The 17,128-nt window shown below is 34.1% G+C and overlaps 3 protein-coding genes across 3 annotated transcripts; 1 reads left to right on the top strand and 2 right to left on the bottom strand.

Annotated features, from left to right (window-relative positions):
* Window positions 1-907: 907 nt before the first annotated feature.
* LOC105765556 (tetrahydroberberine oxidase) lies at window positions 908-2,808 on the bottom strand. Its single transcript, XM_012584731.2, has one exon. The coding sequence runs from the start codon at window positions 2,553-2,555 to the stop codon at window positions 912-914; it is 1,644 nt and encodes a 547-aa protein (XP_012440185.2). The 5' UTR covers window positions 2,556-2,808; the 3' UTR covers window positions 908-911.
* Window positions 2,809-6,094: 3,286 nt separating this feature from the next.
* Window positions 6,095-7,903, bottom strand: LOC105765558 (cannabidiolic acid synthase-like 1). Its single transcript, XM_012584739.2, has one exon. The coding sequence runs from the start codon at window positions 7,872-7,874 to the stop codon at window positions 6,267-6,269; it is 1,608 nt and encodes a 535-aa protein (XP_012440193.1). The 5' UTR covers window positions 7,875-7,903; the 3' UTR covers window positions 6,095-6,266.
* A 3,006-nt stretch (window positions 7,904-10,909) lies between these two features.
* On the top strand, window positions 10,910-17,116 carry LOC105762288 (berberine bridge enzyme-like 28). Its single transcript, XM_052625319.1, has 2 exons — window positions 10,910-11,591; window positions 16,123-17,116. Exons 1-2 carry the CDS (start codon window positions 10,939-10,941, stop codon window positions 17,114-17,116), a joined length of 1,647 nt encoding a protein of 548 aa, XP_052481279.1. The 5' UTR covers window positions 10,910-10,938.
* Window positions 17,117-17,128: the final 12 nt, after the last annotated feature.

The following is a 17,128-nucleotide window of genomic DNA, read 5'->3' as shown; positions in this document are numbered from 1 at the left end:
TATCTATTTCTCGAAAAATATAATTGATAATAATTTATTTATTTAACAACTATATTTAAAAATCTATTAATTTTATAAACAAATTATAATATGAAATATAATTATACTTAAAAAAAATTTTAATTTTAATTCAATTGTATATATATAATTTTAATTTTTATTCAATTATACACATTGAGAGGGGTGTATTTAGGGGGTGTATTTATATCCTGGAGAAGAGATTATTGAGAGGGGTGTATTTAGGGGGTTTGGTAGGGCCTGATCCCCTTAAAAGGGAAACTTTTTTTTATTTAGGTCTTTTATAATTTTTAATTAGTAAAAGTAAAATTATACTTTGCCCCTCTAAAAATGATAAATTTTAATTTAATCTTTTAAAAATTATAAAAATATAGGATATTTAAATTGTGAAATTTTATTTTTATTATCGTAAAAATTACAATTTAATTTCGCTCCTCTACAAAAAAATTTTAACTTCACCCTTGATGATCACAAATCCGAAAAAGTTAATCTTTATGTATTATAAAACGGACATAAAAGATAATTAATGATTTTGGATAAGTTATATAAGTGAATTGAGAAAAGAAAAGCAAAGAAATAAATACTACTTAATTGCAATCCCAGAAAAATTTGGAACTCTAAGCACGTCCCTATCAAGGACTTACAGAAAGATAATAGTATCGATGTATATTTAACATATCAAATATAAATTCAATAGTATAGTTACCAGTTAGATAACAAAAAGAAGAAGAAGGAGACACTATAATAGTTTATTATAAATTTGTATTTGATGTAGTGTACATTAAACTTATAATAGTTTATGAATGACTTATAATTCAGCACAATAAAAGTACTTCACAGATAAATCTTATTTTATCTATAATAACATGAGAAGTATGAATCTTTTAAAAATTCTATGAGCTTAAGTGATTTTTAAGGTCGCTCCGTTTCCACAATAACAAAAGAGGAGGGATGCTTTGTTCATGTCTGAAGAAGTTTTGTGGATCTACTATTGTCTTTACTTTCACTAACCTATTGAAGTTGTTCTTAAAATATTTAACACCCCAAACTCTAGCTTTTGCATAGCTTCTCTTGCTGTTGTTAATTTGGTTCGTCCCAATGTCAAGATCTCTGTAATTAATATATGCTTCTCGCGGAGATTTTGAAACGTATGGAGTCATGTAATTGTAAACTCTCCGCATCCAACTCATGAACTTTTCAGAGTTTATATTTTCCTTTTCTTCCCAATCTACTGTGTATAAGATGATGTAGAGGTTACCAGCTCTGTGAGGATATGGATATTCGGTCTCGAGAATCTCATCCATTTTGCCTCCAAAAGCCACAAATAGCATACTTGCAGATTTTGCTTCATCCTCGTAGAATTTGGACCACAATCCTTCAAATGCCGATTCAGGAATGGGCTGTTTTACGAAGTCAGATTTTGCTTTGAAGAATGTTTTTGAAATAGATGACTTTTGATTCCTATTAAGTAAAGTTTCCGATGGTGATCTGAGTATATATAGGAAAGAGTAGAGATTAGATTCAGCCCAACTCATCTCCAAGCAATCTTCTTTCACTAGTCCAAGTTCAGGGAATTTCTCTTCCATCAATGGAATAAGCTCCTCAATGCTTCCAAGAAACACGGAAGTAAAACTTGCTTGAATTGTCATCTTCTCCTCATCTTCACTTGAATTCACCCTTGCTATGGCAATGCTCGGGTACATTTCTTTGGGAAACTTGTGCGCAATAGACTGCCACCGATGAACAAGTTTGGTCGCATTTTGCTCTAACGTTTTCCTCACTGTAAAAACAGTAACATTAGCTGGAACTGCGACCAATTTCAATTTCCAAGCAAGGACTATCCCAAAGGTACCACCACCACCTCCACGAATGGCCCAAAACAAATCTTCTCCCATCGATTTTTTATCAAGAATTCTCCCTTTAACATCAATTAAACGAGCATCGATTACATTATCTGCACCAAGTCCATATTTTCGAAACAATAAGCCATAGCCTCCTCCACTCAAATGTCCAGCGACACCCAGGGTGGGGCAAACACCAGCTGGAAAGGCAAGAGTTTTACTTTTCCGAGCAATTTCATCGTACAGTTCACCAACAGTTGCACCAGATTCAACCCATGCTGTAGCTTTTTCAACGTTAACCCGAACCGATCGAAGATTCACCAAATCGATCACAACAAACGGAACTTTATAAGCTGAAGTATAAGAAAGACCCTCAAAGTCATGACCCCCACTCCGAGTCCTGACTTGAAGTCCATGCTTTCTGCAACAATAAACTGTGGCTTGGATGTGGGACGCATGCAGTGGTGTTACAATGGCCAAAGGTGTAGGCGTAGATGGTGTTGTGAACCTGAAATTTTGAGCAGCTGACTTCAAAACAGAGGAGTATGATGAATTATTTTGTGTGTAAACCAGTTTTGCAATAGAAGAGTTCTGAGAACGAAGGGAAAGGCAATGAAGAAATTCCTGAACAGGCAGAGCTGAAGCATTAGTTCTCCATGACAGGGAGAGGAGAACAACAAAGAGAAATGGAAACATATTATTGACAACGAATTGAGATAGTTAATTTCGTTTCTGGATCTATCTATGTTATGTGAGAATTGCAACATGTTGCTAGCAATCCCATTATTAATTTATTAATAATGCTAAGATTGGTGGACAGTCTGCTAGATATGAAACCAAAGTTATCCTAAACTTCTTAAGCTAAACCTTAATTTTATCCAAAATAAAATAAGAAAAGCAGTATGATTAACGTGTGAGACTTAAAATCATACTAAATTACAAGATGATATTATGTTTTTAATCCCTACGAATACAATCTTTCTCCAAAGTGTTGGTTTTCTAGAGATTTAAAACTACATTTTGTGTAAGAAAAACTCAAGTGAGTAAGTTGATTCTATGGAAAAATTTCAACGGATTTAGTGGAGAGTATCTAAATTTTATTCTAAGCGTGAGTTTATAACATGGTGAGTTGTAGTACTTAAATAATTACTTATATGTACACGTAAAAAAATCTAAATTGTGCGTAACCAATTTCCTAATGTTTTTGTTTGTTGTTCTTCACTTGTTACTTAATCCAATTACAACTAAACCGATATCTAATCTTGTACTAGTTCACAAAAATCAAACTTAACTTTAGTTATTCACCCTTCAATGCCCAACAAATTTCTTATAATATTTATTTTGTACGAAAGCACTGAAATCTATTGATCGAAACAAAACAGTTTCAATAAATTAAATTTATTTTTGTTTGGGGAAGTTGAGGCTTTGGATGCTTTGGTTGTAAATATAAAGTGGAATGGGTGTATGAAAGCTGAAACTGAATTTTGGTATTTGGGATTTTCTTTGTTGAGGATGGTGTTAGGTAAAAGAGCTTTGCTAGTTTCCATGATGACATGAATGATTCCATTTAGGTGTTGACTTTGTGTTTATCAAACTTTAGTTCTTTGATTAAAAAGATTATATTTCATATCAATTAGTGAAATGCGGATTAGGTAAAAATTAGGGCAATTTACATTCTAAGATTATCCAATTATAAATATTTAATTTAATCAAATTATGATTTTTAAGGTATAATTAGTCTTTCAATGTTTACATCATTAGCTTAGTCATCCATGGAAAATTAACTAATAAAAAGATGAAATAGGAAGTGAATACAATAAAAGATGGTAAATAAATAAATATCTAATATCATCATTTATCATCACCTTTCCCAATAAAAAAAGATGGAAACCCTAGTTATGGTGTTGAGTTTTTGAGCAAACTTAATTGCCCTAATTAGGTAAGTATTTTGATCCCGTTTTTAGTAATTTTTATATTTTCGAGATTGTAATAACTTAATCTAGCTATCTCGGGGGTTAATTTGTAAAATTATCAAAGTATTAAAATTTTTCCATGGACGAGTATGCTGAAATTTTGAAGATATGGTAGAAAATGAAAGATTGTTGATAGATAAACAACTTTTGTAAAAGAATTTTTTATGAAATTATGATTTAGGGACTAAATTGAAAAGATGTAAAATTTAAGGAAAAATTCTAAATTTTATGAATTACATGGGCTGCAAATGTTACATGTAAAAATTGGCTAGGCTTGGAATAAGGATTAAATTGCATGAATTTCATTTTCCGAGCCTAGGGACCAAATCGTCATTAATTAAAAGTATAGGGGTAAAATGGTAATTTTTCCTAAGATGTGAATTGAATTGAATTGAATATGAATTGTATTAAATTGAGTTAAATTTACTCATACAGATTTGGATAGACCAAATACAGAGTTAGAACGAGAAAAATAGAAGGTATCGGATTACTAGATTACAAATACACGAACACTTGTTCAGGTAAGTTCGTGTAACTAAATTACGTATTTTTATATGTTTAAATTGAATGTTATATATGTGAATTGTATGAATGTCATATGTATGAAATTGATCACACATCTGATAATACCTGAAAAATATTAAGTCTCATTTGGATAAATGAGATTCGATGGATATAGGGTTCCCGAATTGGTTGTAGTCCTGCATATGTTGCGGACACACCATAGCTCGAAAGAGCGTCCCGTTATTAGCTCTCATGAGCATCTTGATATTTGGCCCTCTCGAGCTTCCCGTTAACAGCTCTTCGGAGCATCCCGATCGATTGTGATTATAACACTCCTAACCCTTATCCATTACTAGAATAGGGTTACGGAGCATTATCAAACTTTACGAATTAAATACGGACATTTTCCAACTTTTGTTACACATATTAAGAATGAATTATATAACACTCATATTGTCCTTTAGATGGACCTTCGAGGCCCAATATTCACCTTAGAAGTGAATCGGGACTAAATCGGGTACTCAGGGAATTTTTCCCAAAACTTCAAAAAATTTCTTAGAAGTAGGGGACTCATGCCCGTGTCTCTGCCCGTGTGAACGAAAATAGGTCATTTTAAGGCCACTTTTCTCACGCATTTTGACATTAACCTGTACTCAACATTCACATACACCAATATATCCCAACCAAGCAATCAATACAAGCTAAAACATGTTCTTTTCTCACGCATTTTGACATTAATCTGTACTCAACATTCACGTACACCAATATATCCCAACCAAGCAATCAATACAAGCTAAAACATGTTCTTGACTGTATGAGCCACACGGCCTGACCACACGGGCGCGTGTTCCTTGTACCTAGGTAAAATTTTCTGAGTACCCAGTTTAGTCACGACTTGATTCTAATACATGTTTTGAGTCTCGAGGGCTCATATAAGGGACTTTATGAATAATTTCTGACATGAATATTAAACAATCTGAAATGTCCGTATTTAATCTATATATTTCGGTAATGCTCCGTAACCCTGTTCTGGCGACGGATACGGGTTAGAGGTGTTACAATTATTCTTTTTTGAGTTAAATTTAACTATTAACCTTTCAAAAAGAGCTAGATTACTTTTTTTAATGAAAATGATGACTAAAACATTAATTTTTAACGATATTGGTGTGGCAACCCGCGTGGCAGTTCATATGTACTTCATGTTGACATAGCATTATTTTTTAAAGGTTAAAGGTCACATTTTTAAAGGTCGATGGGCAATCGAGGACAACTCAATTGACGGGAGGAGAATCGTCTTTAGGCGTCCACATGGTGCCTTTTGGGAGTGCCACGTGTCTAGCTCAAGTGGGGTATAACAATTTTAATACTTACTGTTGGTAATGATGATAGGCATGTTGTTTAATCTCCTAATTTATTAGAAGACCGAGACTTGATAATGATTTTTTAATGAATACTTTAAAATTTTGAAATAAATATAAAATTTGATACCAAAACTTTAATTTGGTGCAATTATACTCATAAAACTTTTTTAATTATATTCTTGAAACTTAAATCGTGGTCCATATGTATAAATGAAATTTTGATTTTGATCCAATTATATATATTTAAAGAAATGCATATACATTTATTTTCATATTAGATTAATATAGTTATTTGTGATGTAATATATTAACGTAAAATTATACTAATTCGATAATATTGTTAGTGATTTTCATATGTAAAATTACCCAAAATCAAGTTCATATATGACACTACACATTGGATCAAAGCTCATGCATGGTTTTAATATTTATCTCTAAAATTTTAGGTTGAAGTTTGACTATGAGCTTATTCATCATTCTAAATTTATATATGAGGTGTTGTACATGATTATAATTGTTTTATCACTAACTCATTATTCATCACTAGAAAGCTTGACAAAGAAATTGTATCAGAAACATGAAAGAGGGGGAATGCTTTGTTCATGCCTAAAGAAGTTTTCTGGATCAACCTTCGTCTTTACATATACCAACCTATCGAAGTTGTTTTTGAAATATTTACGACCCCAAATCTTGGCTTGTGCATAGCTCCCTTTACAACTGAACATATTATTTGATCCAATTTGGAGATCTTTGTAATTAACATATGCTTCTCTTGGAGAATTTGACACGTAGGGTGTCATATAATCATAAACTCTCCTTATCCAATTCAAGAACCTTTTGGAATTTTTATTTCCATTTTCATCCCAATCCACCACGTATATGATGCTGTAGATGATGCCAGCCCTATGAGGAAATGGAATTTCAGTCTCGGGAATCTCATCCATTTTCCCTCCATAAGCCACAAGGAATATATTTGCCATCTTTGCTTCTTCCTCATAAAACATAGGCCACAATCCTTCCAACCCCATTTCAGGAATAGGCTGTTTTACACAATCAAATTTTGCCTTAAAGAATGTCTGAGAAACACCCGTTTTTTGATGTCGTTCAAGTAAAGTTTCCAACTGTACTCCTCCTTGGGTTGAAAGGATGGCTTCAACCCAACTCATTTCCAAGCAATCGTCTCTCACTAGTCCAAATTCAGGGAATCTTTCTTCCATCAATGGAACAAGCTCATCAATGCTTCCAAGAAACATGGAACTAAAATTAGCCTTAATTGTCATCTTCTTATCAGCTTCACTTGATTTCACACTTGATATGAAAATGGACATGAGTAATTCTTTGGGAAACTTGTGCGCAATAGACTGCCACCGATGAACAAGTTTGGTCGCATTTTGCTCTAACGTTTTGCTCACTGTAAAAACAGTAACAATAGCTGGAACTGCGACCAATTTCAATTTCCAAGCAAGGACTATCCCAAAGCTACCCCCACCACCTCCTCGAATGGCCCAAAACAAATCTTCTCCCATGGATTTTCTATCAAGAATTCTCCCTTTGGCGTCAATTAAACGAGCATCAATTACATTATCTGCTGCAAGACCATATTTTCGAAACAATGGTCCATAGCCACCCCCACTGAATTGTCCACCAACACCCACAGTGTAGAAAAGACCAGCCGGAAAGGCAAGAGTTCTACTTTTCTGAGCAATCCCATAGTACAATTCACCAATAGTTGCACCAGATTCAACCCAGGCTGTAGCTTTTTCAACGTCAACCTGAACCGATCGAAGATTCACCAAATCAATCACAACAAATGGAACTATATAATTTGCTGTAGTATAAGAAAGACCCTCAAAGTCATGACCCCCACTTCGAGTTCTGACATGCAGTCCATGTATCCTGGAGCAATAAATTGCTGCTTGGATGTGGGATGGCTGCAGTGGTGTTATAATGAACAAAGGTGTGGGAGTAGATGGTGTTGTGAACCTGAAATTTTGAGCAGATGACTTCAAAACAGAGGAGAATGAAGAATTACGTTGTGTGTAAACGAGCTTTGAAATGGATGTGGAGTTAGCGAAATGAAGGGAAAGGCAATGAAGAAACCCCTCAGAAGGATAAGCTAAAGTACTACTACTTTTCCATGACACAGAGAGGAGAATAACAAAAAGAGAAGGGAACATATTGTTAGTGATGAAGTGAGAAATTTGACTAATTTCGTTTGTGGATATTTATCAAATGTGTTACATTATTTATAATGCTAATTTGGTCAACAAAGTCATCTGGCACAAATGAGAGACTCCACTAGCACTTAGCCACTAACATTTCTGATAGATTGAAATCATTTCTTCCTTTACACTTGAAAATGGTTGACTAGAAACTAAGTTGAAGTAATTATGTTAAAGCTGGGCAAGATAGAATATAATTTCTTGTAAAATGGACCATGCCTGCCTCCACCAAAACCTTCATTTTCTATTCTAAGTGGACAAGCAAGTCGGCAACTAAAAATCTTACTCTGCGTTTAGATTGGACTACGGAAGGGGAAAGGAAAGGAAAAAGATTGTTTTTCTAAGGTGAAATCCGAATCCTTCAATTTGGTTTTAATAGAGTTTTTTTTTTTTTTTTTTTCTTTTTGAAAAGTGGATGTGTGAGATGGGTTAAGCCGATTTTTTTCTTTTGGATAATAAGTATGAAACGATTATGGTAATTATTTACTATGTCCCAACCTGTTTCAGTATATAAAATTATTTTTTTATTTTTGTATATATAAACTATTAAAAAAATAAAAATGTATTAACATAATTTTAAAAATATTTTTTAAAGAATTATGATTACATATTTACTTGACTTTAAAAAGATTAAAAGTATTAAAGATAATAGCAAAAATTAAATTGAAGCGAAGAGGGATGGTATGGGGCGATGATGGATGCATCTAACATCCATAGAGGTGATAATAGTTTTCAAAATTATACGTCGATAGTAGAGCGAGACAAGAGATGAAGAGTTATCTGTCCCTCCCCCAGTGCTCCAGTATCATCCCTAATCCTTTCCTTTTGTTTGTGTTAAATTTTTAACCAAGGCAGGAGGAAGTAAGGAAAATTGATTCTCTTTCTTTTCTTTTAAAGCTCAATTTTTAATTAAGTTATAAAAAATTTTTTTCACCCTCTCTTTAAAAAAAAAAGGTTAATTTCATAGATCCAAGTTTTAAAATTTAATTATAATTAATATCTTTTTCCTTTTCATTGTTTTTAAACCTATTCCAATAGCTACATTTTTCGTCACTAGCGTTACATGTGCCGTCGATTATTTTCCATCGGAATAACTTTTTTGACTGCTATCTCATATCTAAATTTATGAATAGTTTTTTTAGCAATGAAATTTTAGCCATCAATATATGACAATTTGTTTATAGTGCATTTTATGTATATGATCAACTTGTAATTTGGTAAGTTCATCAAACAACTAAATGAATTGATGTGACTTAATTTCTACTAAAGTAAATGATTTAATTACTTTAAATTAGGCAATTAATCACTAGATGACTTGATTTTAGTTATAATTTAACAACGCTAAAATTTTACACTTTTCCATTTAACTTAATTTGATAAAATAAACATTGGGGTACATAATAAAATATAATATTCATCATGATTACAATACTATAGTGAATTGCAAATGTGAGTTATGGCGGTGTATATAGTTTAATTCATATAGTACTGCAGTAACATTATAACTCAATATGATAGATTTTAAGTAATATGCGTATTACATCATGGTCACAATAATATCTTATAAAGATCTTCTTATTGTAAATAAATTTAAAAATGTATGTGCATATACAATCATAATAAACAAAAATATGTTAATTTAATTTAAAATACATTAATTATAAGCTTAAAGTGTTACGTTATCATAACTCGATCTATATACTCCTTTAATTATTTTTGTTGTAATCTAAATATGTTTTCTAAACACTTTTTGCTCCTGAGCTTTCTCTTTCATGGAAAAATAGCTTTGTAGCTTTGGAATATTTTTGTTTTTTAGAAAAAATAGTTCAAGTCATGAAATAAATTTCTACATCCATTATGTATGAATTATGACATCAAAACATGTCATAAACTCTACTTTCATTAGAAATAATGTAATAAAGATGTTATTTAACACTTGTCCATGATATGATCATTCCTTTAAGAAAAAGTCAAAGGTGGACTTTCATCTATCATAACATTTTCGACCCTAGTAATATGAGTCAAAACATCCAACAGTAATGTAAGTCATTATAATATATATATATATATATTTCATCACTATTTTCTAGGCTCGCCCAATGCATCTAAAAATGGACTTAAAATTTTATCTAAGCTTAACTCGGATAAAAAATGTTAAATTCGAGCCCAGTTTACCTATATTAATTTTTATATTATATTTTTATAAAAATAATTTTAAAAAATATAATACATCAAATACACTAAAAACATTAAAATAAATGTTTCTCAACAAATTGAAAATACAATAAAAAAATATTTATACTTAAATAACACTAATATAGTTGCAAGTTAGCAAGCAAATGCCTCTATGGTAATAGCAAAATTAATAATAAAATAAGAGTTATACAATATTCAAATAATAACAATAAAATAGTACTAATATAATAACAAAATAGCAGCAATGAACAAAATTTAGGCAAATTCAGACCAAGTCAGGCCCGAACCAAAAACTCTTACTTAAGGTCCGGCTCGTTTAGAAAACAGGTTTTATTTTCTTATCTAAACTCATTTTTCAGACTTATATTTTTGTTCAAAATTTTTTTATTTTTCAGACGGATCCTCAAGTCTAGACAAATGACCCAACCTATGATTAAGTTTAGATTAAAGAAAAGAGCTTGAAATAAAGATAGCAAAAGACAGTTGGCAGCTAAGGGAGGGGCAGCCTGAAACACAGTTGGCTCGCACGGCCAATCCTTTATTATTTTATATCAACGTTGTTAACATGTTATTTAATTACTTGAAAATTGTGGAAAATTTAGTGTTTGATGCTATCATATTGCATGTATTTATATGTTGTTTAATCTCCTAATTTAATTTAAGTTTGTTGTTTGTATTGGAATTGTCTTTATGGTGATTCTTAGTTTTATAATTTTAAAAAAAGTATGTATTATGGCATTATTAAATTACACATTTCATTACACTCTAAACATAACTAGACCCAGAAACCAACTTTAGTTTATCTTACTTGGTTACTAATAACATGTTCCCAGTTCTTATTGTTGTTTTATTTTCCTTGTCATGGAAAGTTAGTGATTCAACTCAGCCAGCTGAGGAATTTCTTCATTGCCTTTCCCTTCGTTTTCACAACTCTTCTTCCATATCAGAACTCGTTTACGCACAACATAATTCATCATACTCCTCTGTTTTGAAGTCATCATCTCAAAATTTCAGGTTATCAACACCATCTACGCCTACACCTTTGGTCATCATAACACCACTCCACGCATCCCACATCCAAGCAACAGTTCATTGTTGCAAAAAACATGGACTGCAACTCAGAATTCGAAGTGGGGGTCATGATTTTGAGGGTCTTTCTTATACTACAACTTATGAAGTTCCGTTTGTGGTGATCGATTTGTTGAACCGTCGATCCGTTCGGATTAATGTTGAAAAAGGTACAGCATGGGTTGAATCCGGTGCAACAGTTGGTGAATTGTACTATGAAATTGCTAAGAGAAGTAGAACGCTTGCCTTTCCTGCTGGTATTGGACACACCGTGGGTGTTGGTGGGCATTTGAGTGGAGGTGGCTTTGGCTTATTATTTCGAAAATATGGTCTTGCTGCTGATAATGTAATCGATGCTCGTTTAATTGATGTTAAAGAGAGAATTCTTGATAGAAAATCAATGGGAGAAGATTTTGTTGGAGAATAAAACGTGAGAAAGATAGAATAATATGTAGGAAAGTTGCTCTCTTATTAATGAATTCTGAATGAGTAAAAAACAAAGAATAAATGCCTATATTTATAGGCTTACATGAAAACTAACTTAAGATAAAAATAGCTAACAAATTATTTAGTCAAACTAGAAAATCAAACTACCAAGATACTACCAAGATTTTCTAAACATCCCACCAATATTATTTTGAATTATTCTCAACACTCCCCCTTAATTCAAAGTTGCAGACACCAAGTAAACTTCTAAAATAGCAAAACTTCTCTTTTGATAATGCTTTTGTTAACATATCGCCAATTGCTCTTGGTGTTGCAATATTCCAAAGATATCTCCTCTTTTGCTACCAAATCTCGAATGAAATGATAACGAATATCTATGTGCTTTGTTCTACTATGAAATGTTGGATTCTTTGTCATAGAGATAGTGGATTTGTTGTCACAAAATATGGTAGTTGCACATTTCTGCTCTTGTTGGAGATCGGTTAACATTCTCCTTAGCCAAATGGCTTGACAAGTCATTGCGATTCTTTGCTACATATTCACCTCCGAGGTTGACAATCTTTGTTGTAGCTTGCTTCTTAGAACTCCATGTGATCACCCCGAACCTAGAGTAAAAACAAATGCTGATACACTTCTTCTATCATCTAGAGAACTTGCCCAATCACTGTTTGTGAACCCACACAATCTGAAATCTAAAGTTTTTGAGTACCATATGCCATACTCCAAAGTTCCAGCAATGTATCGCAAGACTCGTTTTGCTGCTCCATAATGAACCTTTGAAGGTTGCTGCATAAACCTGGAAATAACACCAACAGGAAATGCAATATCGGGTCTAGTGTGAGTCAAATAGATTAAACCTCCAACCAAGCTTCTAAACCTCCTTGCATCTACCATTTCTTCTCCATCCTCTTGCTGCAATTTTTCATTGATATTCATGGGTGTAGCTGCAGGCTTGCAATTAAGCATACTAAATTTACTGAGAAGATCCTTGGCATATTTCCTTTGTGAGATAAAATTCCATCATCGACTTGATGAATTTCAAGACCGAGAAATAATGTAATAAACCCATATCGGACATCTCAAATTCATTCATCATTTGAGACTTAAATTCATCAACAAGTAAGTTAGAGGAACTAGTATAAATGATATCATCAACGTAAAGACAAACAATGATGAAATCATTTTACCTTCCTTTTCACATACAAGGTGGGCTCGTTCTCACTTCTCATGTACCCTTTCTTACGAAAATACCCATCGATCTTGTTGTACCATGCTCGAGGGCTGCTTCAATCCGTACAACGCCTTTTTCACTTGTAAACTTTTGTTTCATTTCCTTCTCTATGAAACCTTCGGTTGTGTTACGTAAACTTCCTCTTGTAGATCTCCATTGAGGAACGCCGATTTGACATCAAAGCGGTAAATGGCCATTGCAATTGTGCACTATTGCTAGAACAAGCCTCACCGTTTGAACCGAAATGCTGAGAGAAAGTTTCTTGAAATCAATACCATATTCTTGTGCATAACCTTTCGCTACAAGACGAGCTTTGTGCTTTTGGATGCTTCCATCGCACCGAATTTTGTCTTGAACACCCACTTCAAACCAATTGCATTTTATCTTCCGCAAGTCGACCATCTCCCAAGTTCTATTCTTTTCGATGGATTGTATCTCCTCCATCATTGCCTTTTCCATTCTTCCTTATCGTGACTTCTTCATATCTTGAGGATCCAAAGCGGCTAGGGCAAATTGGCGGGATGCATAAGTGTCATCAAGCATATTTGGATTTGGCTTTTGACCCTTGTTGATCTCCTTAGTGGAATTGGCTCGTCGGAAGATTCTTCAAGTGTTGTAGATATTCTTTGGTGCAGGCTCCTCCTTTTATCTATAGAATCTTTGATGGGAAAAGAAATCTCTGTTGTACTGTTCTACACTCATATCCCACTTGCATTTTCATCAAACACTACATCTCTTCTACTTGTAAATTTTCCACTATGAGGGTTATACAATCTATATGCTTTGGATTGAGTACAATAACCAATGAAAATGCATTTTCGGACTTTTCATCAAGCTTTTTACGAGCATGAGAATTTAATAAAGCGTATGCAACACACCCAAAAATTCTTAAATGACTTACATTAGGTTTCCTACCACACCAAGCTTCATATGGAGTTTTGTTCATGATGACCCTTGTTGGTGAGAGATTCGAGAGATAGACAGATGTTGCCACACTTCCGCCCAAAAGCGATTTGAGAGTCCTTCGCTTGTAACATGCTTCTTGCCATCTCCACAATGATTCGGTTCTTCCGCTCGGCGACCTTTATTACGCTTTCGAGAGTGTAAGGAATTGTTAACTCCCTATGGATGCCACTGTCCTCACAAAACATATTAAACTCTTTGGACATGAACTCTCCACCTCGATCTGTGCGAAGAACTTTGATATGGCAGCCACTTTGATTCTCCACCATAACCTTGAATTTCTGGAACTTTTCAAAAGTTTCTGACTTGTTTTCCAAAAAATACACCCAGCTCATGCGACTATAATCATCGATGAAATGACAAAATGTGGCTCCCACCCAAGGACTCGGTTTGCATAGGACCACATAGATCAGCATGAATTAATTCTAAACATTCAGTAGCTCTCCATGCTTTTCCAACAGGAAATGGCTTCCTAGTTTGCTTTCCATAAATGCACCCCTCACATAAATCAAGAGAGACAATTTTCGGTAGTCCAAGAACCATACCTTTATCACTCAGTAATTTCAGGCCTTTAATATTGAGGTGACCATACCTCAAATGCCATAGCTTCGAGTCATCCTTTGTACTTGCAGCAAGAACAAAGTTCTCCATGTTTGAAACATCCAACGGAAACATCTTGTTTGGTGTCATGTTGACATGGACTCGTTTGCCTGATTTTTTGTTTTTGATGATACATGCATCATCATCAAATACGACAGCATATCCACCAGCCATTAGTTGTCCAACACTCAATAAATTGTATCCTAAATCAGGAACAAACTGAACATTGTCCAACATTTTTCCTTCTCCATGGCTATTAACGATTTCCACAGTGCCTTTTCCTTCAACTTGCATCTCCCTTTTGTTTCCAAGTTGCACCTTTAGCTTTTGTGACTCGTCGAGCTCCTTGAATAAGGATTTGGTACCCGTCATGTGATTCGAACAACCGCTGTCCACAAACCACCAATCACTTGACTTATGGTTAGTATCAATACAAGCCATAAAAAGCTTGTTTTCTTCCTCACTTTCTGATGCAAAATTCTTTTTTTGATCTTTATACCAACAATCAGCTTTTACATGCCCATATCTATTGCAATGGTAACATTGAATGCCATTTTTTGTGTTACCTTGCTCATTCGATTGCCTTTGTCCATCATACATTCCTTTGCCTCTGCTTCTGCCATAGCCACCGCTACTACCTCTACGAAATCCTCCTCTTCCTCGTCCTCTATTTGTTGAACGGTTATTGTCACCTTTCACTTGAAATGCCTTCTCTTCACTCTTCTCTTCACTCCTTTCTGCTGATCTATTGATTCTCGCCTCATGAGATTGAAGAGATCCCATCAGTTCATCAACGGAAAGAACTGACAGATCTTTGGACTCTTCTATAGCAGCCACAACATGATCAAATTTTGTCGTTAAGCTTCGCAAGACTTTTGCTACAATTGTCTCGTCTGAAATTTTCTCACCATAGGAGCGCAATTGACCGACTATTGTCCTTGTTCGTGACAAAAATCAGCAATTGATTCACCATTCTTCATCATTAAGGTCTCAAAATCACGTCGTAGTGATTGTAATTTCACTACTATGACTCTTGAATCACCTTGATATTCTTTACGCAAGATTGACCATGCTTCATTCGATGTGGTTTCTGCTTTGCAATTCGAGAGAAAATAGAGTCATGAACGCGCTTTGGATAATGAACAATGCCTTAGCATCATTTTTCGACTTCTTTCAACCTCCTATCTTCTTCTTCATCGGGTTCAAGTATGTCAACGAACCCGTACTCCACCAAGTCCCATAGCTCTTGCGATTTGAGCAATGTCCTCACCTTGATGCTCCACCACTCATATTTCTCACCATTGAAAATGGGTATGAGTGGTTGAGAGGAAGAAAACCAGTGATGCCATTCCAAAACACTCACTCTTTTCTCTCGTGTTTCCCAAAGACCCTAATGGACCCAAACCTCACTTTCACTCAATTGCCTAAAGGATCCAACCTAGCTCCGATGCCAAAATTGTTGGAGAATAAAACGTGAGAAAGATAGAATAATATGTAGGAAAGTTGCTCTCTTATTAATGAATTCTGAATGAGTAAAAAACAAAGAATAAATGCCTATATTTATAGGCTTACATGAAAACTAACTTAAGATAAAAATAGCTAACAAATTATTTAGTCAAACTAGAAAATCTGAAACTACCAAGATACTACCAAGATTTTCTAAACATCCCACCAATATTATTTTGAATTATTCTCAACAGATTTGTTTTGGGCCATTCGAGGTGGTGGTGGGGGTAGCTTTGGGGTAGTCATTGCTTGGAAATTGAAATTAGTCGCAGTTCCAGCTATTGTTACTGTTTTTACAGTGAGCAAAACGTTAGAGCAAAATGCGACCAAACTTGTTCATCGATGGCAGTATATTGCGCACAAGCTTCCCAAAGAAATCCATATGAGCATCGGTATATCAAGGGTGAAATCAAATGAAAATGAGAAGATGACAATTCAAGCAAGTTTTAGAGCTGTATTTCTTGGAAGCATTGATGAGCTTCTTCCATTGATGGAAGAGAAATTCCCTCAACTCGGAATAGTGAAAGAAGATTGCTTTGAAATGGGTTGGGCTGAATCTAATCTTTACTCTACCCAATTTCCAATCGGAGTACCATTGGAAACTTTACTCAATAGGAACCGTAAGTCAATTCTTTCAAAATTGTTCTTTAAAGCAAAATCTGATTATGTAAAACAGCCTATTCCTGAAACAACATTTGAAGGATTGTGGCCCAAGTTTTACAAGGAAGAAGCGAAATCAGCAATTATGGTATTTGTGGCTTATGGAGGGAAGATGGATGAGATTCTCGAGACTGAAACTCCATTTCCTCACAGAGCTGGCAACCTCTACAGCATATCATACGTGGTGGATTGGGAAGAAGAGGAAAATAAAAACTCTGAGAAGTTCATGAGTTGGATAAGGAGAATTCACAATTACATGACGCCATATGTTTCAAAATCTCCGCGAGAAGTGTATGTTAATTTCAGAGACCTTGATATTGGGACTAATGAAATTAATGACAAAGAAAATAGCCACGAACAAGCCAAGATTTGGGGTATTAAATACTTTAAAAACAATTTTGACAGGTTAGTGCATGTAAAAACAATGATTGATCCTGAAAATTTCTTTAGGCATGAACAAAGTGTCCCTCCTCTTCCATGTTTGTTGAAGAAGGGAGCAAACTCGAACAGCTTGGGAAGCTTGTAAGATCAGATCATA

Source organism: Gossypium raimondii, chromosome 12 (assembly GCF_025698545.1).
Source record: "Gossypium raimondii isolate GPD5lz chromosome 12, ASM2569854v1, whole genome shotgun sequence".
In the NCBI taxonomy this organism is placed as follows: Eukaryota; Viridiplantae; Streptophyta; class Magnoliopsida; order Malvales; family Malvaceae; genus Gossypium; species Gossypium raimondii.
The sequence above is the reverse complement of the archived record's forward strand: the minus strand, read 5'-3'. Positions and strand labels throughout refer to the sequence as shown.